Source organism: Chenopodium quinoa, unplaced genomic scaffold (genome assembly GCF_001683475.1).
Source record: "Chenopodium quinoa cultivar QQ74 unplaced genomic scaffold, ASM168347v1, whole genome shotgun sequence".
Taxonomy (NCBI): Eukaryota; Viridiplantae; Streptophyta; class Magnoliopsida; order Caryophyllales; family Amaranthaceae; genus Chenopodium; species Chenopodium quinoa.
The window spans coordinates 2,132,040-2,156,476 of NW_018744093.1; the positions used below are offsets into that span (position 1 = coordinate 2,132,040).

The 24,437-nt window shown below is 34.3% G+C and overlaps 1 protein-coding gene across 8 annotated transcripts in view; it reads right to left on the reverse strand.

Moving 5' to 3' along the window:
* LOC110692133 (myosin-6-like) overlaps nucleotides 1–24,437 on the reverse strand; it is a 31,197-nt gene that overhangs the window by 1,391 nt on the left and 5,369 nt on the right. For 3 of the 8 annotated variants that reach the window (XM_021869125.1, XM_021869121.1, XM_021869124.1), the window contains exons 4-40: nucleotides 23,841–23,984; nucleotides 23,288–23,433; nucleotides 23,041–23,197; nucleotides 22,300–22,358; nucleotides 22,032–22,191; nucleotides 21,018–21,167; nucleotides 20,767–20,903; nucleotides 20,539–20,685; nucleotides 20,341–20,442; nucleotides 19,901–19,958; nucleotides 19,699–19,800; nucleotides 19,202–19,239; nucleotides 18,915–19,041; nucleotides 18,640–18,810; nucleotides 18,358–18,489; nucleotides 18,150–18,259; nucleotides 17,958–18,018; nucleotides 16,615–16,792; nucleotides 15,355–15,560; nucleotides 13,529–13,648; nucleotides 12,638–12,736; nucleotides 11,546–11,761; nucleotides 11,322–11,456; nucleotides 11,102–11,236; nucleotides 10,932–11,015; nucleotides 10,700–10,839; nucleotides 8,370–8,430; nucleotides 8,252–8,287; nucleotides 8,089–8,163; nucleotides 7,791–7,961; nucleotides 6,824–6,961; nucleotides 6,479–6,658; nucleotides 3,783–3,884; nucleotides 3,631–3,701; nucleotides 3,276–3,375; nucleotides 2,407–2,463; nucleotides 23–79 (exon numbers count right to left, since the gene is read on the reverse strand). In XM_021869125.1, the coding sequence (XP_021724817.1) occupies nucleotides 23–79; nucleotides 2,407–2,463; nucleotides 3,276–3,375; nucleotides 3,631–3,701; nucleotides 3,783–3,884; nucleotides 6,479–6,658; nucleotides 6,824–6,961; nucleotides 7,791–7,961; nucleotides 8,089–8,163; nucleotides 8,252–8,287; nucleotides 8,370–8,430; nucleotides 10,700–10,839; nucleotides 10,932–11,015; nucleotides 11,102–11,236; nucleotides 11,322–11,456; nucleotides 11,546–11,761; nucleotides 12,638–12,736; nucleotides 13,529–13,648; nucleotides 15,355–15,560; nucleotides 16,615–16,792; nucleotides 17,958–18,018; nucleotides 18,150–18,259; nucleotides 18,358–18,489; nucleotides 18,640–18,810; nucleotides 18,915–19,041; nucleotides 19,202–19,239; nucleotides 19,699–19,800; nucleotides 19,901–19,958; nucleotides 20,341–20,442; nucleotides 20,539–20,685; nucleotides 20,767–20,903; nucleotides 21,018–21,167; nucleotides 22,032–22,191; nucleotides 22,300–22,358; nucleotides 23,041–23,197; nucleotides 23,288–23,433; nucleotides 23,841–23,984 (4,362 nt within the window). Of the gene's footprint in view, nucleotides 1–22; nucleotides 80–2,406; nucleotides 2,464–3,275; nucleotides 3,376–3,503; nucleotides 3,563–3,630; nucleotides 3,702–3,782; nucleotides 3,885–6,478; nucleotides 6,659–6,823; nucleotides 6,962–7,790; nucleotides 7,962–8,088; nucleotides 8,164–8,251; nucleotides 8,288–8,369; nucleotides 8,431–10,699; nucleotides 10,840–10,931; nucleotides 11,016–11,101; nucleotides 11,237–11,321; nucleotides 11,457–11,545; nucleotides 11,762–12,637; nucleotides 12,737–13,528; nucleotides 13,649–15,354; nucleotides 15,561–16,614; nucleotides 16,793–17,957; nucleotides 18,019–18,149; nucleotides 18,260–18,357; nucleotides 18,490–18,639; nucleotides 18,811–18,914; nucleotides 19,042–19,201; nucleotides 19,240–19,698; nucleotides 19,801–19,900; nucleotides 19,959–20,340; nucleotides 20,443–20,538; nucleotides 20,686–20,766; nucleotides 20,904–21,017; nucleotides 21,168–22,031; nucleotides 22,192–22,299; nucleotides 22,359–23,040; nucleotides 23,198–23,287; nucleotides 23,434–23,840; nucleotides 23,985–24,437 lie in introns of those variants that run through there. The other 5 variants (XM_021869129.1, XM_021869127.1, XM_021869128.1 and 2 more) reach the window with 5 other exon arrangements.

Sequence of the window (24,437 nt, forward strand, 5' to 3'; positions counted from 1 at the left end):
AGTGGAGAAGAAAGAAACTTACAGGACAGAGATCGCTTGTAAGATCTTCAAAGGTGATCCTCCCCTTGTGGTTTATAACCTGTTGATGAAAATATAAAAATCAGGTCATAATTCCAATTTTATAAGATTACAAGATCCCCTTTCATTGAGTTAAGCAGCAAGCATACCAATGAAACAAGAAGGCCAACCATACGGAATTTTTTACAAGCCAAATAATGGGAAACAGATGTTGACATAATTTATGTAACAATAAGAGATTGATAGGCCTTGTAGAAGCTTGTAAAATGAATTTATGTTGCAACATAAAATCTTGATGGACCAAAAAGTGAAAACATACAATATGACAGTTTGAACACTGTCATGAAGAGTATCATAAATGCATAGACAGAATGTTTGCCAAGTTCATTCAAACAAGATGGCCAATTGCTTGATGCCCAGTTTTTAGTTATTGCACTTTGTAAAGATTGTTCTTGTTATTATTGACAGCAGTATGAGGGTATATCAGAATTTACAGCACTCAGGCCTTCTCATAAGAAATAACTTGATGGAAAGAGTTGGTGAGGTAGCCAATCGCCAAGCCCTAACGAAGATATTGAAGAACAGATAAAGATGAAGGGCCTAAATTGATTTTATAAAAAAAAAATGAAAGACCTATACTTCCGCTGATCCCTTAGGAAGCAACAATCTAATAATTATCTCTTTCTAATTCTTAATATTGGGAAATTTAAGTATTACTTCCTTCGTTACTATATATTTGATTCATTTCTCTTTTAAAGGTTAAAAATTATAAAAAAGAAACTTTTTTAGAATCGTTTCAATGTGGGTATCCAAATAAAAAAATTCATAACTTACACTAGTGTGTATTTAATGATATAATCGATCAAACATACGCATTGGATATAGCACACAATGCAAGTGAGTAGAATGAAAAGCATATATATTTTTAAAATTCTTTTAAAAGTAAAAGATAAAATATGAAAACAATGAGATAAAATAAGAAATATCTACATGAAATATTAAAAATTCACTTACAAAAAGACAGATATTAAAAACAATGAGATTATATTTATATAAAATCAAAAATCAAACACTTAAGTTCAATCATAAGAAATTTATATGTAGCGCAAAATAAAAAGTATCAAACACCAAAAACAAAAGGAAAAAAATGAACCATCAAACACTGTCATTTGTGTTGTGACATTCAGTGCTAGAAACAATACTTAATAGAAGCAACTATCACTCTAACTGCACTTTATTTTACATGCCCCCACTCTACAAGAATTATATAAGCAACTTCATATGACTAGGATACACGGGTGTATTAGAGGTCTTTTATCTTATAGTTAATAGCAGTACTATCTTAATGGCAAATGTTATGTTCTATATTTTACATCATTGTAGGTTTGATTGTGATTTTTTGATGTAATTGTACTGAGTTATTGTAATTTGATGTAATTTGTTATCGTCAATTTATTCACATGTTTATTATGTAATGGACGTGGTAATGAATTTGTGACTATTGTTTGAGTTGCAGTGTTTAGTTTGAATATAAATCTTTACATTCTTGATGTAATTCTAAATAATTTTCTAATACTGTTTATTCAATGTGAATTATGCAATGGTTATCTCATACACCTCCTCTCTCTCCTACCTTATTTACAAGTATAGGCCATAACACTATCATTAAATTAGAGATAAGGTTGAATTAGTAACAGTGTTCAAATAAACGAGAAGCTATTTAAATGAACTCCATACTTCCTCCGTTTTTTTTTATAAGTGTAACATGTAAGGGAAGTACAATCTTATTAAAGAGGAGAGAGATAGAGAGAGATAAAGAAGTAGTCCCATGTGATGAGGGGGGGGGAGAGAGAGAGAGAGAGAGAGAGAGAGAGAGAGAGAGAGAGAGAGAGAGACCATTTCCAAAAGTAGTGATGTTGTACTTATTATGCAACTTCCAAAAAAGGGAAACGTCGCACTTATTAAAGAACCGGAGGAAGTATAAGAGATTATCAATGAAGTATATGGTAAGACCAAATCACATTAGTACGAGCTCAGATCCTTCTAAACACAGCTGACTAATGGTTATATTATCAATTAAGTGTTTAAAGAAAGATACTGACAAGAGTATGACTGTCATGTCAACTGATATTGCAATGTATATCCCAAATCAACTCATCCTAATCAAATTAATCTTGCCAAGTATAATATTAATCAAAGGGTAAAGTATGGGAAATGCTGGTTGAATTGATTTAAGCCCTTGTGCAAATATAAGTTTATCATTGGTTAAGAGATCACTCACAATAGATAGTCAATAGAACCATTGTATATTCACAAGTTCACACCTTCACACGACAATGAGTCAATTGAAAGGTAAAACTGTGGGAAAAAAACAGCATATAGACTTACCAGAAATCCAACAGCTTGCCTTATGTGCTTAAGTTCATCCCATGATGATCCTGTACACTGCAATTGACAAAGATTAACATAATTTTACAGTTCCAATAAATTGATATTGGCAGCAGTAGATGATTCCTGGCTTCCTGTCTACTTAAATTATAGGGTTTTCTTTGAAAATGAGTAGAGCATGGAGACATAACATTCCAAAGATTTCTATCATGGGACAGTCTATATGATTATATCCAGAAGATCTAACACTGAATATTTGAAAGTAAATAGTTTGTATAGAATACTAAAAAAATTCATAATTTACTGCTTGAAAAATCATATCTTTGGTAATATCTGATGCATAAAATGAATTTTCAAACAGCATTGATGAAAGTTTATGTAAAGCCCTTTTTTAATTATAAATATTTTTGTTGAAAAATAAAGTAAAAGTTTCATCAACCAAAAATCATGAGAAGACAAGTAGCAAAGCTACAGTAATCCCAAAAAATGTACTCCCTCCGTTTTGTAATAATCGCAACGGTAGGGAGTGCACATAGTTTAAGAAAAATATAGAGTAGGCTTGTAGGCTTCAACAAATAAGTGAGGTTGGTATGAGAGAGAAATAATAAAAAAATAGTGTAAGTGGGGTTGGTAGGAGAGAGAAATAATAAAATATTTGTGAAAGTGGGGTTAGTATGAGTGATAATTAATAAAATAATAATGGGTCCTTACCAAATAAGGAAGTGTTGCAATTATTATGAAACATACATAAAAGGAAAAGGGTGTTGCGATTATTATGAAACGGAGGGAGTAAAAAAAAGCAGCCAGATAAAACATTGTAAAACATAGAAAGAATATTTATCTAAAGCTGAAGATTGTCATACAGATACCTCATCTGTAGCTTCCCCACACCATGCTTCCAATTTGTCCAACCCAGCCTTGACATACTCCCCATTGCTGAATGTGCAACACTCACGATTCAGGAGTACACTGTTGATTTAGAGAGAAGAAATTTAGATTTTAGTTGCATGCTCCAATAATGTAGGAAATCTATATATTCACATTTTCCCACTGAGTTCAAGTTGTGCCTTAAAATTTCTTAAGACTCGCAGACCTACCTCTAAGCAGGCTTCCTGCCCTAAAAGATTTGGCAACAGATTCTCCTAGCATCAAAGGACTAAAATTATGTATCAAGACCACCATGAGATGTGATCTAGACCAGTTATTAGGAAAGCAGAATCTTACCTGTTAAAAAGTTGCACGTTGATATACGAAAAAATCTGTATAAAGATCTTTTGTACATATACTTTAGGAACCTGACACAAATACAACACTACTCGTGAGCGACAAGGCAGTAAGTATTGCCACAATTCCGAGGACTCAATGAAAGCACATACATGATTCTCCTTCAGTGTATTAAGAAATGAATCAAGGCAGTCAATGACGTCCTGCAAATGGTGAACCGATGGATCTTCTGCTACCTCTGATGTCTTTGGAGCCTATGTGTCATGATTGAAAATAATTAAATGAGAAAAATCCAAAAGTTGTATACCAGACATAAAACAGGAAATGGAGCAACTTGTGAGAGTTGTAATGTAGGTAACTTAGCAAGCTTACTGGAGTTATTCAACACCAATTCAAACTCATTGATGCCTTTTTGTTCTCTCTTTTGTCATAGGGTAACTAACTTTGGACATATTTATTGTAATAGACTAGATAATCTGACTTATTGTATATTGATTGAATAAGAAGAAATAATAAAGATGGAAGCTTGAATTTTGATTGACAATGGTGCAAAGGGGTTACAAATGATAGGTTTAATAGCTTTAGGCTATTACTTTCAAAATAGTGTGAGGCTATTACTTTCAAAATAGCGTGAGACTATAACTTTCTAACAATGGATTTAGGCCATAACTCTCTAAGGTTTCCCCACTACAAATTTCTGCCTATCTTCCTTCCACTACTTGCTACCTATTTATACTACTTACTTAGCTAAGCAAGTACAACTTCCCTGCATTTATTAATTCTTGTGTTCATCCCTAAAAGCCAACATGGAAGCTAATAAGCCAACATAACAACTACTGTCTACTGCAGCATTAAAGTAGTGCTTCCCCTTATGGTGGTGTGTTAGCCTATCCCTTTTTTCTGCTTCATCTGCAAGTGTGAATAACAGGTGGTGTGTTGGCCTGATTCATTACATTTATTAACTAATAATATGACTATGAACATAAGGTTATTCATCTTTTTATTTGATTATGAACAACTTGGTTATTATGTTTTATTCTATTTTTTTAAGAGATTAAGGACCAAAGCAGAGAGAATACGAAGAGATTAAGGAAGAAGAATAATTAGGAAAGAACAAGTAAAGATATGACTGTACTAATGGTTATTAAGATCAAGGTGGCTAGCCTCGTCAATCTTTCGAGAGCATTAATTACTTTCCATGACAATAAACATGATGTCTTTGTCTCTCATTTGGTCTATTTATAGGACTCCTTATCAATTTTTAATACTTCACACTTCAAATATGAAGTATGGATTTGCAATTGGTAAAACCCATACCATGTGTTTTGTTGACAAAATTATCTAAAAACTTGTACCACAAACCCATAAGGTACAGAATTTGGGTAGGTGGGTTTAGTTCATACCATATCTCTAGGTATCAATAAGGGGGTCATATACATTCCTTAAGGGAACCAAACTCATGGCATTAGGTATCAAGTACCAACCCTATACTACCTTGGTTACATTCTCGATTCCATATCCATACCACATTGAACCAAACGCCCAAGCTAATGATTCTTGTATCTTAGGACAACTTATACACATGTAAATCTAAGGGGTCGTTTGGTTCACTAAGCTGGAATGGATTGGTGTGGATTCTCATACTTGGGTGGTATGGATTTTATATCCCATACCAATCTAAAGTTGTTTGGTTTAACCATGGAATGGATTCTCATACTTGAGTGGTAGTATGGATTATGAATCCTTGGGTGGGGGGAGGGGGGTGGGTATGAGATTCCAATGGAATGGGGTGGAGTTAGAATCCCCCAGGTATGAGATTCCATACTTAAATAGCCTAACCAAACAAATAAAACCATGAAATGGATTCTAAATCCATTCCAACCCATTCCAAGAAGTTCAACCAAACAGCCCCTAAGAAAAGTTGCCCCCCACCCAAAAAAAAAAAAATCTCCCAATCCCTTGTCCCACTATAACTATCCCGTGTTTGATTTTGGTATGTCCCTTGGATTGTTCTATTTGAGTTGTTAAGAAGATATATTGTTAATAAAAACTACCTCTAATTTTTGTTATACTCAATATTAATTGGGTCAAGCTAAGAAAACAGTCTTTTGTTATTATAATACAAAACAAAAAATATCATGTGAGATCTTGTTAGCTTCATTCAATGTATGGTATCTAAATATGAAATATTCATAATTTACACAATATGAGCATATATAGGCAATCTGAGTGAGTTGAACAATTCAAATGAACACAGACATAAACTGGGCAGTTCTTGGCTCTGCTGAGCTCCTTCATTCTTTAGTTACAACATTAAAACCTGGATGGGATATGGTCTATACTATTGTTGCTTACTTGTCTTTAAAGACAGAGAATGAAAATGTTAGATCAAAATCCAAGTTTTCAAGCAATTGCAAAACTATAAAATGTCAGTGTCATGGAGTTCCGCAAATATTAAGGTAGTAAAACTGCAAAAAGAGTTGTTTCCTAAAAAAAAAAAAAAAAAAAAAAAAAAAAACCAAGAGGGGTGGGTGAGTTGATGCGAAAGATATGAACATTATTGTACTTCCTCCATATTGTTTTGGATGCATCACTTTCTAAATAAGGAAGTTTCAAATTAGATGCATCGCGTTACTTTTTAGTTAATAAATTCTCTCTCTCTCTCTCTCTCTCATACCACATGGGTCCTCTTTTTGCTTTCTCTCTATCTTTCTCATCTCCACAAACTACCTACCAGTTCGTGTTTTTAAAAATGATGCATCTAAAACGAAACAAAGGAAGTACGTTACTTAGATACCTCCACACAAAAATTTGATAAGCTTATGAAATAAAGCCAAGCACAATGAACCTGTCTAGAAGCAGAAAGTAGAGGTGACAACTCTGCCTTAAAATTATCTCGAATGATCGCAAAAAACATTTCGACATAAGCCGTAAGCTGTTGCTTGAAAAGCAAAGCTGGTTGCTTGGCCTCGACAGGGCGAACTATATCAATTTGTAGATTTGCAGACGAAGGAGAGGCGCGAAATCCCTAGAAAGTTAAATAAATTACAGAGAAGTTCAAGTAATGTTCAGGGATTATTTTAAAATATTTAAGTAACAGAGACCAAGTAATTGAAGACACAAGAAATAATCTGTTTAAACGAGTGTAAGCCATAAAAATCAAAACAACTCCAGATATATGAAGTGAAGTTACTTGGGCCATCCTCCCGAAAAATGTTGGCGGCTGAGGAGGTTTCCAATCTTTATTTGCCTTGAAGCTTCTTTGCAGCAAGAACAACAGTGTAGTTGTGTTAGACAGCCAATAAGCCAGATGACTATTATTATCTGAATTCTGCACCAATTAACATGAAGTGGTTGTCAAGTTTCTGGGAGAACGGAACAATGCATAGTACTGAATATACAATATAAACATGATGTGTCAAATCAACAATGGCTATGTTACACACAGAGTTTGAATATTTCGGATCCAGGAAATCAACAAAATTATATCTCTTCACCAGCCCTTTTCTTAACAAAACGTCCTTACTTCAATGGCAATGTTTCACACAGAGTTTGAAAGTTTCAGGGATCCTAGCTCTTCGTGAGGCCAGGATATGTTATGAATAAGCTAATATTTTTGTAGTCAGATGCGAGACCTCCGTTTTTTTTTTTTCAACTTTCCATCTAGGTTAAGTTTTTTGCTCTACAAACTTCTACTTTATTCCTTTTTTTTTTTTTTACAAATCTCGTTGTCCAACTTTTGTACCATCATTCTTTTCACAATTACTAGGGTGGCTAACGCGCGCATTGCTAGCCATGTCAGGGGAGCTCTAACAGTTTGACTTTATGTCACTACTTTAGTTTTTGATAGCATTCTCGAGAGAATATATATAGACACATTTTTTAGGGGTATAAATGTCTGCACACTATTCTTAATTATTAAAAAAAAAAAGAGTTAATTAATATTAATGATGGCAAATAAGAAAATAAACATTTTAGAGGTTATGATTGTCCAAAAACTATTTATAAAAGTTATCGCAAACTTTTTAAATGTTAGGGATTACTAACAAAAATTTCATTAGTCTAAAACAGTGCTGAAATATGAACAAGATATCAAAAAAGAGAACCAAAAAAATTCCAGGAGTACTGTCCAGAGAAATTATTTATAATTGTTTATATACCTGGAATGCAGAACTAATCAACTCGGTAAGCCGATCAAAAACATTTGTCCTTTCAGCATCAAATGTTTTCCAGTGAAGCAGACACTTGTACATTGTAACTGCAGCAACTGGTTTTCCCTGACTAAATCCAGCATCTCCAGCTACGCATTTGATAAGAGAATCTGCAAGCTCCTGCAAACAAGCAATAAAATTATTGGTAGAACTACAAGCTCTAGCCCAAAGAAGATAAAACAGATAGCTTGTGCTGAGATGAGAAAGAGCAAGGCTTGTTGCTCAGTTAATAAAAATTGTTACATACACGCTGTCTCTCCATATGTGATTTCCTCATAGATTCGGTGCCAAAAACTTTCTTAGGTGTTCCACTTGGAAAGTCCTGTAAAACAAGGATATCTTCACTTTGTTATCATACTTAGATACAATTATTGAATGATATATGAAATGATTCATATTTAATGGCTTGCCTTGTTGGGTTCATTCACATGACCATTACTGAATGACTGAAAAGACCATGAGAGCATAAGTGCATGGAAAATGAACGTAAAGACAGAACTGTTCTGAAGTTTGAAAAAACCTCCATACCGGATAATCTGAAAATTTGGTCTTGCGCTCAGTTTCCATGTAAGCTATCTTCTCTTCCAGACTGAAAAATCCTAACCATAATAAAAATGCTTGTCTATGCAGTTAAGCCTACTAATCAACACAGATGAGAAATGCGACTGTGAGATCTTAGCTACATTTCAACGAAATACACAACACTGAAAATGTGAAGGAAGAAAAAAAGGAACAATTTACAAAGAGTTAAATTTGTATCCTTCATATTTTCAGCCGTATGAGCAAGATAATAAAAATAAGAAACAACAAGGCTAAAGCCTTGACCCCAAAAGCATGGGCCAAGAACAATTACCAGTGGTCTTCCACTGATACATTTTCCCATTTAATTCTATATTTCTATATAATGCTATATGCTCTTGTAAACCCAATTTTTACGCATCGTTTTGACCCCCAGCATTCCTGACATCTTTGGCTTCTTTCAACTACTTCTAAAATACCCATATTTCCAACTCTCCACTTTTCTCATCAATACATTTTTTGGTCGATGTCACACATGTCCAAAAGCATCATAACCTGTCTCTATCAATATCCATCACTCCAACCTGCCTTCGATTATCTTCATACTTAATTATATCTCTTAAGGTGCCTCCACTCCTTTTGTGAGTCACGTTCTGGTCAATATTTCAACTTAAACCCTCAAAATTCTAACTTTTGTCTTTGTCACTCTACCTTAGCATTAACCACAACTCTAGTATCATCATCAATACATGAATGTGGTAGAAATGGGTGTGATAAGGTGAATGAGAAGTAAAATGAGATGAGAAATATTTTGAATTGAAGAGATTCTACATAAGGCCAGAGAAGCATTTATCAAGGATATATGATGCAAGAAACCATCTACAGTGGTTTGGACTAGTCCAACATCATGAGCAAGAATCACCACAATGGAGGATTGGAAAAATGGAGACTAAAAAGAGACCAAGGGAGACAATAGATGACCGTGATAAAGCATATATATCAAGGATATTAAGAAATTGAGTCTCCCAAATCAAATTATACCAAAGGTAATAGTGTAGAAAAAGATCCATGTGAGCAATTCATGGGGATGACATTTTGGTCCTTGTAATTAATCCCATTTCTTTAGGATTATGTGTTTAAAATTCAGGTAACACACGTACATAAAAAGAAAAGGAGGGCTTCGATCACAGAACAAGATTCTTATGGAAAGAAACCCTGAGATAAATGGATATTTGGGTAACATAGCCAGCGTGGGAAGCAAGCAATTTCTAACCCAAATTGACCAATGTGACAAAGTACTTAGGTTGATTATAATCCCTACAATATGTAATGAACCACCCTCCTCCACCACTGCTTCAAACCTACAGCAGGCGCAGGTCACAGAAAGTGCAGCAACAGCAACAGGGGAGCACTCTCCACCCACAACAGCTTGCGACACCAACTCCTTAGAGCTGCAACAGATGCTTGTCTTATTAGCTTACTTTATGTTGCTTTTTGTGCTTTTGGGAAAAAGATAGAATGTAGTAATTAAGGCTTGATGCCACATCATAGACTAGTGTAGGCCTATATATATGGGAAGCTTAGGAAAGAGAAGGCATGCAGAATATTTGTAGCTTGGGCTTTGGAGACTTGTGACCTAGAGCCACTACCTTGTTACTTGGAACTCTTTCAATTTATCATTTTATCTGTCTTTTCCCTCCATTATTGTTTCTTTGAGTTATTTTGCTTGTCGAAATCACGTAGTCCGTTGCACAATAAGTTTTGGGAAAATTGGATGTTAGGAAAAGTATCATAAATCAACAGAATGCGAATGTGAGTCTGAATTCCATCTGTCACCATCTTAATCCTTACTTGTCCCCTTAAGAAGGTTGCACTAGATGTTAATGAGTTGGTACAAGCAGTTGAAGCTACAAAGGTCATTCATAGAGCTAATAGGCAATGAAGGCCTTTGCAAGAGAAATGAACTTCGCTTTCAGTTCTTAATTAACAAAACCCCACTTTCTTCTTTTTATATTCACTTCTAATCAACTAAACCCCACAATCTTATTTTTGTTACTCACCTTCCTAAAAACGCATGCAAAAGGGAAATGGGACTTTTTTTGAGGACGAAGGGAGTATATGATATGGTAATGCAATTTGTATTAAAAATTGGTTGCAACGAGTCAATGATGGCTCCACTAGAGTGTCTAAGATTGATATATGAATTGTTTGAGTCCACATGACCACTAAAGATCCATTACAATCACAACCTATTATATCAGTAGTTCCTTTACATACATTTATATAAACTGACACACAATCCTTATTAAAAAGCACAAATGTAAAGAGCTGTCAAGCACCTGTGCACTGCAATTTTGAGTCCAATCATCTTTGACTCAGCTTCTTGTGACTGCTTTAACCGCTCTTCACTTAGCTTGCTTGTTTCCTCATATTTTTTTTGAGTTTCGTCAATTTTCTGCTCCAATGAGCTTACCACTCCCTGGGAAGAAAGGAATGTATTGCTATAAGTATCAAAAAATGGCAGTTCTGTGTGAATTACACGTCAAGCAGGCCTGCACTAAGAAATCTCACCTCGAGCTCTTCAGTTAGCTTGCTTGTTTCCTCATATTTCTTCTGAGTTTCATCAATTTTATGTTCCAATAAGCTAACCATTTCCTGGAAATTTTCATTAAAATAAGTGCCCAAATACAATTGCTCCACATGAATGACAGAACAAGAAAACTTACATAAAGATATCTTACCTCTAGCTGTTTATTTTCCACAGCAAGTCTATTTATCGACTCATTGTCAAAAACAGGATCTTCACTCTGCTTGCTCGTTTCTGCACATTTCCTCTCAGTTTCATTGATTTTTGTTTCCAATGAACTCACCAGTCTCTAGGAAGCAAAGAAAATTTTAAATGAGAGCAAAACAATTGTTGTGTTAGGAAATAACTGTAGATCATGCAAGGCCTAAACATACCTGTAGCTGTTCATTTTCCGCTGAAAGTTTATCTATCAGTTCATTATTAGAAACAGATTCTTGATTAAGCTTGCATATTTCCTCATGTTTCTTCTCAGTCTCGTCAATTTTCTTTTCTAGTGAACTTACACATTCCTGGGAAGCAACATTGAAATTGAAAAGGGAACAAACAGGAATAGTTCCTTACATAGAAGACCAAGCAAGATATACAAAAGCTACGTTACCTTGAGTTGTTCATTTTCAACAGTAAGCTTACTCATCAGTTCATCATTATAAACAGGTACTTCTTGTATAATAGGGACTTGCTCAGCTGCTTTTTTCACAGCCTCCTCACGCTCCTTCATAAGCAATGTCTTAGTTTCTTGAAATTGCTTCTCCATAATTTCCAGAGCCTGTTGTAGCTTTTCATTTTCTTGATTCTTCAATTCTTCAAGAGCATCCTTAAGAAAAATAACAAACAAATGAAGAGAGATATCTAATTAGTGATAAGTATATGAGAAATAGAGATATAATTGAAAACTCACACAACATCGATTTTATATATGATATCAGTTTTCATTTAGTTTCAAACATACGTTGCTGTTCTTTGTTCAGAATATATTTGCAGGTAAAAGTTATGTTTTTTTGAAATGCTTGAAAGAGGAGGTAGATGCAGAGAACAACATATTCTCTATAAAAGCAAACAATAAACAGATCTACGAATTGTGTAGATGTATGTAGAGTGGGACAACCTCATTGAAGTCCTTACAGCAATCACTAAAGATGAAACCAGGTAAATCACCATAACCTTAACAAGATTTGTACTTTGTCAGATCTAATACCAAAATGAAACTTTGACATTCTAGAGGACAGGAGTACAACACATTACTAAGAGTGTAAATGATTCTGCCACTTTTGATAATTCAATCAATCAAAGCCTTAATCCCATAAGTGGGGTCGGCTACATGAACCAAAAGTGATTATTCCGTATAGTCATCCACAAAAATCTTCCTCCTCCATCCCATACAATCAAATACCTCATTCTCATGCAAATCCACTTTTGATGATTATAGAAATAAAAACAAATAAAGAAAAACTCAGGAGTTCTCCTGGTAAATATCAATCAAGTGTGTCAAGGATGAAATACAGCAGGCAATACAAAAACAATGTATAAAACTTTATGAAGAGAAATTCATTATTTGTTCACCATAATAATACAGAATTACTATTCATGTACTATTCATGTAAGAGTAAGCTGAAGTCATGGTTGGAAACACCGGAGAATTCATGATATACAATAGTAAAAGGCTAAGCTAATTATTCACCATAATACTAACCCTCATGCGTTTCTCTAGCTGCAGTCGGGAAGTTAGTTCTTCAACTTCCTTTTCTAATCTATTCTTAGCTTCCTTCAAAGCACCTGCCTCCTTTGCAGCCTAGCACAAATGATCATAGAATGAATTTATAATTGAGAAAATTAAAGGTGAAGTAGCTGGCAGTTCAATAGAATAAATAGCATAGAATAAAATAAAGCAGACTAATTTTATAAATTAATATACAATCAAACATCAACAAAATTATTGGTAATATGTAGCACAAAAGACAAAGAAAATGTACTTTCCCACTAACCGGCTTGCATGTCACAGCTTTTCCTCTAAACTATGGGACCATAATAAATTATTGAGGCCATAGGACAGATACCTCAGATCATAGAGTCAACTACATTCAGGACAAAATAACATCAATCTTTGCTTTCTCCCTTCTCCCTTCCAAATTTTCTTTTTAAATCAAAGTTTATCTACTAATATTAGGCTCATTAATCTAATTCATGAAATCAAGTTTAAACAAAGATGCAAAAAAACACAATGACGATGTTATTTTGTTGACCAACACACATTGTCCCTCAAATAGGTAAACTGTAAAAAACAGTTGTACAGGGAAACTATTCTGACTTCTGTGGATGAAAATGAACGCCAGTTATTAGTATGGGATGATTTGTGGCGTTTAATTGTGTACATGGGTCTTTAACTAGAAGTAGTCTACTCCAGTAATCTCACGCATGCAAATGCAAGATTTCAACATATGGGGGAAGGAACATTGTCAAATCAATGATATGTTGATTCTCCATTGAACTAGAAGCAAGGAAAATCAAAGCAGACGCATTTCATATCAGACTAGTTCACAAAGGTCAAGAAAAAATCTGCTTAAAAATGTTTTCACTTTGTCACCATTTTAAGTTTCCGTAATTCTCTTCTTGCCATTTTAGACCGCCATGCACATTGTGTTATAATAGCTGCTTTCCTCATCCTTCGATAATGGTATTGGGCTTTGTACCTTCTACAATGACTCTGTAGTACACATGAACATATCACAATAAGGAAAATATTATTGCATGCTAAAATATTGAATAATTATTGGATGAAACAATAAAGGAGGGCAAGCCATTTTAAAAGCCAAATTAAACACCTACTAATCCATTCACAAAAACTTCTGATAAGGGAATTGTATGGTTTCCATGGAGAACATAAAGTCTTCATATACATCTTTTTATATGATTTTGTTTTAAGAAAATTCCATGTATAATTACTATCCAGCACTCCATTATGGTAAGATTAACTGTCTAAACTACCATTACACTCCCTACGTCCACAAATAATCTTCTTGTATTCCTTTTTAAGATGTCCATAAAAATCTTCCTGTTACTTTAAATAGAAAGTTTTCTTTCTAAACCCATGTGAAGTGGACCCCTCTACTACATCACTTTCTCTCATAATCTCACCCACCCTAATGCATTTCTTAATATGCGTGCCTAAGCCTAACAAAAAAAAAAATCATGGACAAAGGGAGTATTATTTTACACAAGAAAAGAGGACAAGCCATTATCAAAACTAAATAAAACAACTATTGATTCATTATCAGAAATAAGATCTAAATTAGTTCTCACAAACAATGATATACGTAATATGTAAGTTTGCCTCTTAGGTATCTTATAATGCTACTTCTACATAATCCTTTCCTTTTTTTTTTTTTTTTTTTTTGGGGGGGGGGGGGGAGACGTCAATATCAAACTTTACAAACTTTTATTGGGATATCACCCTTAGAGAGGCTCAATACGATAAAGTTCGGATGAAGCTCACAAAGCTTGCTTACCAACTCAGTATGTTTTGTGTTTTTCAAGTAAGGGAAGGGCTTCCTTATTTTTCCGACTACAAGCAGGTGTCTTTCTCATGTAACAAATCATTTAGGAACATTGTCATATTTTTTGTATGACCTTCAGTAGGAAAATGGGAAAGTGTTTATAAGTAAACCAACTTTTTTTGTGGTCGTGTGGGTAATTCGATTAGATAGATATAATAAGATTATAGAAAAACATAAATAACTGGGTTTGCATTGTCTTCTCTAGATATTTGTGTAATCAACTTCTATACAGCACATGCTGATGGTACTTTCATTTAAAGATTAACATGTGATACGAGGACAATTTTTGCATCTATATTTTTCAAAGGACCTCTGGTCCTCCCTTGTACATTCTTCTTCTATCTAAAATAAAGAAATTTTCACCAAAAATGAAAGGTTCTTACCATTCCAATTGTGTTCACTAAACAAAAATGTGACATCTTGCCCAATATAGACACCACCATACGGCTAAAACTTTAGTTCTTTTAAATATAAACTACTTCCTCCATTCCTTAATGTATATTCCATATGACATTTTCAACAAATTGCAATGCACATCTTTAAGTACCATCTTTAATCATGTTTAATTTATGAATCATGAGAAATTAATAATTTAAAACTACACATTGAAACGAATCTAACAAGATCTTACATGAGTATTTCTTTTCTATACAACTCTCCATCTAGTTTCTCCTTATTTATGAATTAGAAAAGATAGTTAAAGGAGAGTTTGTATATAGTGTAAAATGAGAAATGGAGCAATTATGAGGATTGAGGATGTCTATATAGATAAAAATTCATGGCCAAAGTTTCTCTCTTCAAATGGAAAATTCCAAATGAGACAAGCATAAAGGAAAGAGGGAGTATGAGATTTAACCTGAATTTTAATTGCAGCCCTTGTCTGTCTTCGAAAACGAAGCTCACTACGAGCAGCCACGCTCCGCATACCTCTTTCAATTGTCATAGCAGAAGAGTATAACTCTAAGTAAGATTTCCTGGCAAGATGCCTGCGTAACTCCTTTTGGATTCTCAGACATGCTGCTTCTTTCTTCTTGTGGTCAAACACAGATCGAGCAACTTGTCCTGCAATGATAAGTTTGAGTTAGTAGAAAGCATATAGATGTGTGTGCATGTCCTCAACTAGTGCAAGTCTGATCTATTGGCAACTACCATCTATAAATAGTCATATTTCCACAATAAAGTGATTTTCATACAATGAGGATGGTTTAAAATTCATTTTTCAAAATATTAAACATTAAGGAATGGGCTATCTCAAAGTGAAACAAAATTCAATCTCCTCAGAGCTCTATAGCCTTTATATTATTAAGAACATTTCATTTTTTACACATAACTAATAAAGTTTTCCTGAAGCAACTCCAGCTCACTTATCATGCTTTGATCCTAATAATCTTCTTTACAAGGTCTTCATGGTACTGCAGGCATTAACAGTGATTTCCGAATGAAAGATCAACCTCCATATAATCTAACAAGAATTATATTTGCCTTAAAGATTCTGAGGAATTTGCTTCTTCAGTAGGGTATTAATCCAACATTGGCCACAAAGTTATTTGGGAATGTTATCGGGGGCAATACGCCAATACATATTTGGAGTTTTGGATTTTTCCTTCGTCTCTTATCAAAATCCTAGTTCATTTTGGTTTTTAATGAGAGATGAAGAAAAACAGTTTGTTGAAGGGAACTTACGTCATTCAAATATTGAGAATTGTAATTAACTTAAAAACAACTCTTTCACAATTGTTTATATTGAAAAATGGTTGTTAAAGCCATATTTTCAAGTATAATTAAAACCACAAGGTTACCATGGAGAAATAAATTTAGGTTGACTTCCAAGGATAATTACCCATCACTTAGGGTTACGTTTTAGAATTACCCATTGTTCTTAGAGATTACATTAGAACTACATTCAATTATCTTGTACTTAGGAACTAGTACTTCACAAAGATCACAAATTCAATTCTTATCTTCCAAGAATACATCTGTTATGCTTATCCAGCAGGCTAGCTAAGTAGTCATTGCTCTTTTGCAGTATAGAGGCTTATTACTTTATTTGTATATTTATTAAGATGGAATTAGAAAATACTTCTTGGGTAGAGGTCCTAAACAGATATAGCAGTACCTCTGCAGAAGGTTTGAATATGTATAGCAGACAAGCGCATTTGTTTGAACCATCTGTGGAAGAAATAAGTCCGGATTTGCTTCTGAATTTTGGTAGCAGATTGTCCTAAAACCTCATTCCTGAGTGCATCTAGTTCAGCCATCTGGCCTGCTCTGAGAAACACTTTACTTATACCGATCTGCCATTAAATCATACTTAGAATGATCATGCAAGCTCATGCATTTAAAAAACTACAGAATGTACATGTATACTTTGGACATAAGAAAAATGTAATTATGATAATGTTAAATTAAATCTATGGAGACAGGAATTGGATACTCGAGGCTTAAGGCAAAGTGATGTAAAATAGAATGTGTCGAGTAAAATTTGATAGAGGAGAATTTGGATGAATATACTGTTGAACTTTTTGGGATAGAAAGTAGAATTGTCTTTTACTGAGTGTTGAGTGTTTAGAGTACATCGTCGAAACAAAAAAAAAAATGGAGATTTTGACCAAGATATTTCACACAAGATCAAACTTGGCTCAAAAAGGGAAGATCATTGACTGTGCATCACTACAGTGCCTCTGAAGAAAAAGTTTTATAACATGACTGTTTGATAAGCTTTACTATAAGGATAGGAATACTAGGAATTTAAGATAGATCATGTTTGTAAGAAAAGATGTGTTAAAGGTGGATGGGAGGTAAGACGTGGAATCTGCAATTAGTAATTCACAGTAGTGTTATGAATAACCAACTCTCTGAGTTTGGACACATCCAACATTAAAAGACAGTTTTCCAAAGAATAGAAAATTGTGATAATGGAGTAATTACAGCAAGTCAAGGTCAACCAAGGATGACATGGATTGTAAGGGTGAAAAATTATATGAAAAAAATTGGATGCCCAGGACCATCTCATATTGGACAGACGAGAGATTGGTGGGAATGATTCACATGAATGACTCATAAAGATGACATCTTGGATTGTGTAGCTGACCCATCCTTCTAGGATTATGGCTGTGCCATTGTTTTTGTTATGGTTTTGAGTTTTTCAAAAAACAGTTCACAGTATACAATATGATACATAAGATGCCAAAATTAGGCTTCTAAAACAACACTGGCAGGAATATTCAATACTTTTGTTCGTAAATCATAAGGCAATTCAAAGTAATAAACTACAATTGCTAATTTCTATTGGGCACGAAAGAACCATGATGATGAATGGAACAACTATGGCTTTATGACCTTGCTATGAACTGATATTATCTCATAGAAGACCATAAGAGCACAACATGGACTTGGTAAAAATTAACGAACAAACTGAACAAAAAAAAAATACAGTGCATCATAATAGATCCGTCACACCTGATAACCGTCAAGCTGCACTTTCTTTAAAATCTTTCTACATGCAGTGACTTCATCGTAGCTGTAGAAAGCAAGTCATAGAGATAAAAGGTCATAAACATGTAAAATGATTGTGAAGGAAAAGAAAACAACACAAACAAGAATCAAAATGTAAGACGAACGAACCATAGTATTAAACTTAGGTTATTTTACCTGCTATTCATAATTTCTGGAGCAAGAATACAACAACGATTTATAAATTCATGAAATGGCTTTCTTGTGGGGAATCCAGCGCAGCTAATTCTTATAGCCTCCATGACCCCCTAAAGGAGATAAGCAGAATTCAAGAGTCCTGACTATGCAACATACTAAAGTTCATACAGTATAACACCAAGCAATACAATAAGCAGAAAAAAAATACCCCACAACGAAGCTGATGCAGAACATTACTGTTCTCAAATATTGCAGGCTTAAGAAGATTATTAGGCTTTACACAGCGGATATAATGTGGCTCTGTTGCGCTTAGTGTCTCTAACAGTAACTGCAATTGGTGCTGGGTAAACAAGATGATGAGAAATAATTCAATATGGAAGCTTCAAACCATGGGAAGCACAGAAAAGAAAAGGTGAATCTCACCCTCAACACTCTCCAGGGGAGGAGAATGGAATAAGAAGAGAGAGAGAGAAAGAATTAGTAGACAGACCTTAAAGCTGGTACCTATAGAGGAAAACTTAGAAGATTTAGCTGACTCCTCAGGAGAACGTGGAAACAAGCTTGCCACAAAGGCACATTCGGAAGCACTAAGAAGTTCTTGATGCTCTGGAACAACATAATCTTTGTTCTTATCCAAGAAAAACTCGGTTTGGTAGGTCACCTGCAGCATAATTATTGATAGATTAATATCAAGATAATAGGTTTTTCTATTCAACAAGAGACCCTATCATCCTTGTATATTATTCCTCATCAAAAGTGACCTACCTCACCAGCATAATGAGAAATGACGAAATCTGTGCGTGATAGCTTTGGTTTGCTGAAGCGTTTATGATTGCTGAATGTCTGGTACAGCTTTTCAGCAAATGTCTCATGCGTTGATCTAGGAAACATACTATGAGAAAAACAAATTTCATCAACATTGAAAACCATGACCTACATGTCTATTTTGCTGTTTTTCTCATTTTGCTATTTAAGGAGAGGAAGGAGGTTGAATATACATAAATATGAAGACAAACATTATCATTTAGAAACTTAATAACTCCAATACATACCAGGCTTCGTCCAGAAGAGCAATAATACCACCAGGTTTCTGCAATCAATACACAGGTTAAAAGTCAGGAAGGTTGCACACACAGAATCCTCTTTTATCTTAGGTAGCAGGGGCGGGAGGCTCACCAACATAATGGGAAACATTATGTTAAACTGGTCGGGATAACATTTTCAGGGAGTGTACCCAATCTTCATAATGGGAAAACATAATGTGGGCATGAAATAACATATATAGAAAAGACTTATTACACCAAAATAATCAGTTGTCTCCTCATTTGCTTTCTCTCACAAAAATCTTGAAGATTTGGATACATCTGATTTGCTTCTTATAAATAAATGGCATAAGTATTGAGTGACCTGAACAAGGGGGTTTGGGACACTGATTTTTTTTAGACTTAGAATCTTTGCTAGTTAAACTTAGACCTTAAGTTTATTGTGAAACAGTAACAAACAAGCTCTGTGTACTAGTCAAAACAGGACAACAGCAGCGTATACCAACCTTTTCAATAAGATCAAGAACATCCTGGTTGTCAACAAACTCAATATAGCTCCAATCAATTTCTTCTCTAGTGTATTCTTCTTGCTCCATCTTAAAAACATGCTGCCAGAAAGGAAAACAGATAAACAAATACTATAAATAATAATTGTTCATCATCAAGTACAGCTATCGTTTAAGATTCTTAATTACATAACATAAGTACCTGATTAAAATGTTGCTGTAGCTTCTCATTTGTTAAATTAATACAGAACTGCTCAAAGCTGCAAAGAGTAAATTGAACCTCACAAATGAGTAGTGTACAAACTTGAAGGAGAGCAAGCAAAAATTTCTTTTATTTCAAAAACACAACAGCATAATAAAACAAATGATTTCAAATGTGATTGTCTTAGCTTAAAGTAATTTTATGACATGGCTGGCATAACCAGACCAACAAACAGTTTCAACAGTCTGCTAAAGGTAAACAAAGAGAATCCATAGGTCAACCATTCAATAACTGAACATTTGATTGTGCCTGCTAGCACCTATGTGGTGACATACATCATTTTGTCAATCATATAGTTTCTCATGCATCAAATCACTTTTTCTCAGTTCTATATGGTAAAACCTTTCAATTAACAACAAAAGTGCGTACCGGTTAAGCACCTGTTGGTCTTGAATGTCTCGAAACCGTAAATGTCCAAAACTCCAATCAGAAATTTTGAATCAGGATCCTGACCAATTGAACTATTTATCTTGTTGACAAGCCTGAAGAAATAGAAAGAAACCTTAGTAAGACTGGCTCATCTTAACCAGCTTAAAGGTCAAATATTTTACCATAAGATAGAATGTCTAAGAACGTACCAGTCAAACAACCTGGAGTAAACAATTTTGGCCAAGGCATCTCTACTGACAGTAGCAGCATCTGGATCCAAATTCTTAGTAATCGACTCACCACGAGTAAAAATCACACGTTTGCAAAGAGAATCCTCAAGGGCCTTCTTGTCACACCTAAACACAAAGTACATGTGCATGAGCTACATCAATAAGTTATATATAAGATAAATGTCACAAGTGCAAGAAGCTGCTCACATGAAAAGCTCAGCGGCTGTTCTCAGATGAAACCTAGATTTTTCATCTTTGGGTTTAGAGGAATCTGAATCACTCTCTTTTGCAAATTCAATATTACCTAGATGGAGAATTGCAGCCACAACTTTGAATATCGCATCCTATGAAGGAAATGGATTATAATAAATCCTATTTAGGTAAGAAGACGAATCTATAAATCTATCCAGCATGATATGTTAAAAAGAATCTCAGACATTTCTTTATGTCCATACTACCTGCTCATGAGAACTAATTCCAACAACATCCATGGCTCTTCTAGTTGTTAAATACTCTTTTGCGTCATCTATGACATCAACCTCGTAGCAATTTGATTGATTGAGATAATGAAAAGTTCTTGGACTGTCCAACTTAAACCTCTCGACAACCTAAGTGAGCATAAATGAAAAAAAAAAAAAAAAAAAAATTATTATTTGACATGGATTCATAGAACTTGAAACAAAGTTAACAGAAAGCTTGCTGCAAGTACATAGCATGCATTAGAAAGACATTAAGGGACATAATATAAACAAAAAACTGGAAGTAATACAAACTTTTTTGAGCTTGTTGCTGACAATAAAACAAAGTTCAATTTTATACAGCCAATGAGCAAAGTAATAATGAGTTATCAAAACAAATTTTGACACGGTACCCAGTACTACCTTGATTTTAAAAAATAATACATCAAGGCAACAAAGGAAACTACTCAAACTAGTGACATAGAAAAAGTCTGATCAGTAACAGGAGTTTGAGGATGGGCGTAGACAGATATCAAGGCTCAAAGGTCTCAATCTCAGATATTCTTCCTACATTATAGCAAATAACCATGGATAAGATTATTGAAAAATTCCCTGAATCTATGAAAATGAGATGGTGAAGGACGAAAGATCTAACTGTAATATATTTTTATTTGCTTCAACATATGGATAAAATCCTTACTAAAGTTTTTACTTTGAGACTTAAAAATGTTTGAGGCAGTTCTGTGAAATAAAAACTCATGCTTTTGTTTGAATTTTGAGACTTGCTAAGAAATAAATTAATGCATATCTTCTGAAGAAATTCACAAGAATATAATTCAGTTCTCAATCTTTCTTCTGCAAAGTCTACAAGCCATTTAGAAATTTTCTTCTCTCTTGTACAGCACATCAGCATCAACACTTCTTTTCTTATCTGAACCAGCAATAATTCTAGCCACATGTAATAACATATCCAAACACCACACATAAAGAAGCATCTACTCACTAACTAATTACCTCTTTTGGGGCAGCACACAGCATGTAGAAGCAGTGATAATTTCTTTCAGGATCAGACACCTGACAAACACGAGATCTTTCTAGTAGATAAGTTCTGATAGCAGCTCCTGAAATCCTCCCCCTTTGATCAAATTGTATCTCCACAAACTTGCCAAAACGACTGCCAAGTTATACATTGTTCAAAACTCAATTTAATGAGAATGATTGGAGACAAGGTTTATTCAAAAGTATGGGAATGAATATTTTAATGGAAAAGCAAGATAAATACCTTGAGTTGTTGTTTCTCACGGTCTTAGCATTACCAAATGCTTCCAGAACTGGGTTGGACTGCATAACAAAGGAGGTGAAAAAAAATAACAGTATATGTTATAAAAATAGATGAAAAAGATATTGGTGTTGTAGGACCAAATGTCCCTACCCAGATAAACAAAGTTGACATATGATGCTTGTCAATACTAAGATCATATGTACTAATCAATTTAAATTCTAGTGCCTTTACCACTCAAGAAATCAAAGGAACTACCTTCCCCGTATCATATGCTTAGCTACATACTTGTATTAGCTTTTTTTACACTGTTCTTGAGCCAAAACCTAGTTCTTTGAATCTCAGTGATTGCTTGTCCCCTTAGTAAAAATTAATTTAACACAACCCCCATGTAAGCTAGATATATACCAAATTCAAAAAGTCCCTCAATCAAAAGTAAGGCCACCAGGTTCTTTCTTAGGAAATGCAACATATGTAGCAAAGAAAGCGTTTTTCCATGACAAGTTCTATGACCAATATCTTTCCAAACAGAAAAGTTGATTATACAAATGATCCAATTAACCATCATAGAGACCCTAATTCCTTAACTGTAAATGGTACCTAAGTCCCTTCTTACAGCAGAAATAGACAATGCTATGAGTTGACTATCTGCTTACAAATTCTGGAAAGCTATGTGATAGATTGAATCAATTCTAAGTTATGATATGCTTATTGTACCAAAAGCAATTATTTAATCATTTATACCTCTAGAACTTGCTGCTCGACAGTACGTCCCTCAGCATTAGCTCTTCCTCCCATATATGCTAGAAATTGCATAAGACTTTTAGTACTTTCTGTTTTCCCAGCTCCACTCTCCCCGCTAACCAATATTGACTGACTTATTCCTTCCTGTAACATCATTCTGTCATGAACATATGTAATTAACAACAAGGTCCACAGGAAAAATGAGAAGGCAGCTTCAAAATTGACCACAAAAAAAAAACAACATTACCTGTATGCAGAATCTGCAATTGCAAAGGGATGCGGGCTTAGTTCACCTAAAGCTGCTCCTCTATACTTCTCTTTCATAGCACTATCATACAAGTGAGGTAGCCTTTGGAAAGGGTTCACAGCTATCAGTATATTTCCTGTGTATGTCTAGAAAGAAATTTAGTAGTATCAAACTTATCTGTAAAAGATGAATACTAAAGTTTTACTATTGAGTAACAAGATATAATTACACAATAAAATAGGAAATGCGTCATTGCTAGCATATTTCCCATTTCTTGTATGTTCCGGAAACAGATAGGATGATCATAATACAAACAGTAATTCAAAGCACAAAATTCTCTATCCTGGTAGCTTAATGCTCAATATCAAGCAACATAGTGATAAAAGATTATTTAAAGACTAAAGAGCACTGATAAATATTTGCACAATTATGACAGGTATACACAAATAAATTTAACTCATTAGTATGACTGCACAAGACTAAGAGTTTAAATTGTGGTTACATATGTATGCACATATGCAAAGAGAAGAAAGGAAAATTGCTTATCGCTTACATAAATTTCATTGATATCATAACGACATTTCAGATTATTAAGAACCCCTGGCTCATGTAGATAAGCCAGTTTGGTCATATCATCTACACCAGAAGGAGGTGCTTCGGGATCCTTTGGATGAACCCTGGATGCATTAGCAACAACCTGTATTTTTTCAAAGAAAATGTATCATTAATGGCATAATGATACCCACTAGGGAAACAAAAGGTCCACCAGTGTTAAGAATATAGAAAACAGAACCAATTACATTTTACAAAATTAGCAACAATGCAACATGCTATGCCAGGGAATGTCAGATGAGGAGGACTCTATGAGCATTAGCAAGATTCAATAGTTGTAATGTAAGTATTCAACATATGATACTTAAATAAACATAGAATAGAAGATGTATGTGTGCGCGTGCATGTGTGTGTGGGCATGTGTGTGTGTGTGTGAGAGAGAGCATATTAGATGCATTTTAGATCATATTTGCATGCTTTCTTCTTTCTTGCCTTACAAAAAGAGCTAAAGGGAACAGGGAAGAATTCCCTAAGAATTCAAAGAAAAAAAGAACCAAGGATGTTTGCTTGCCCCCGAGCCAATCATCATCTCATCATC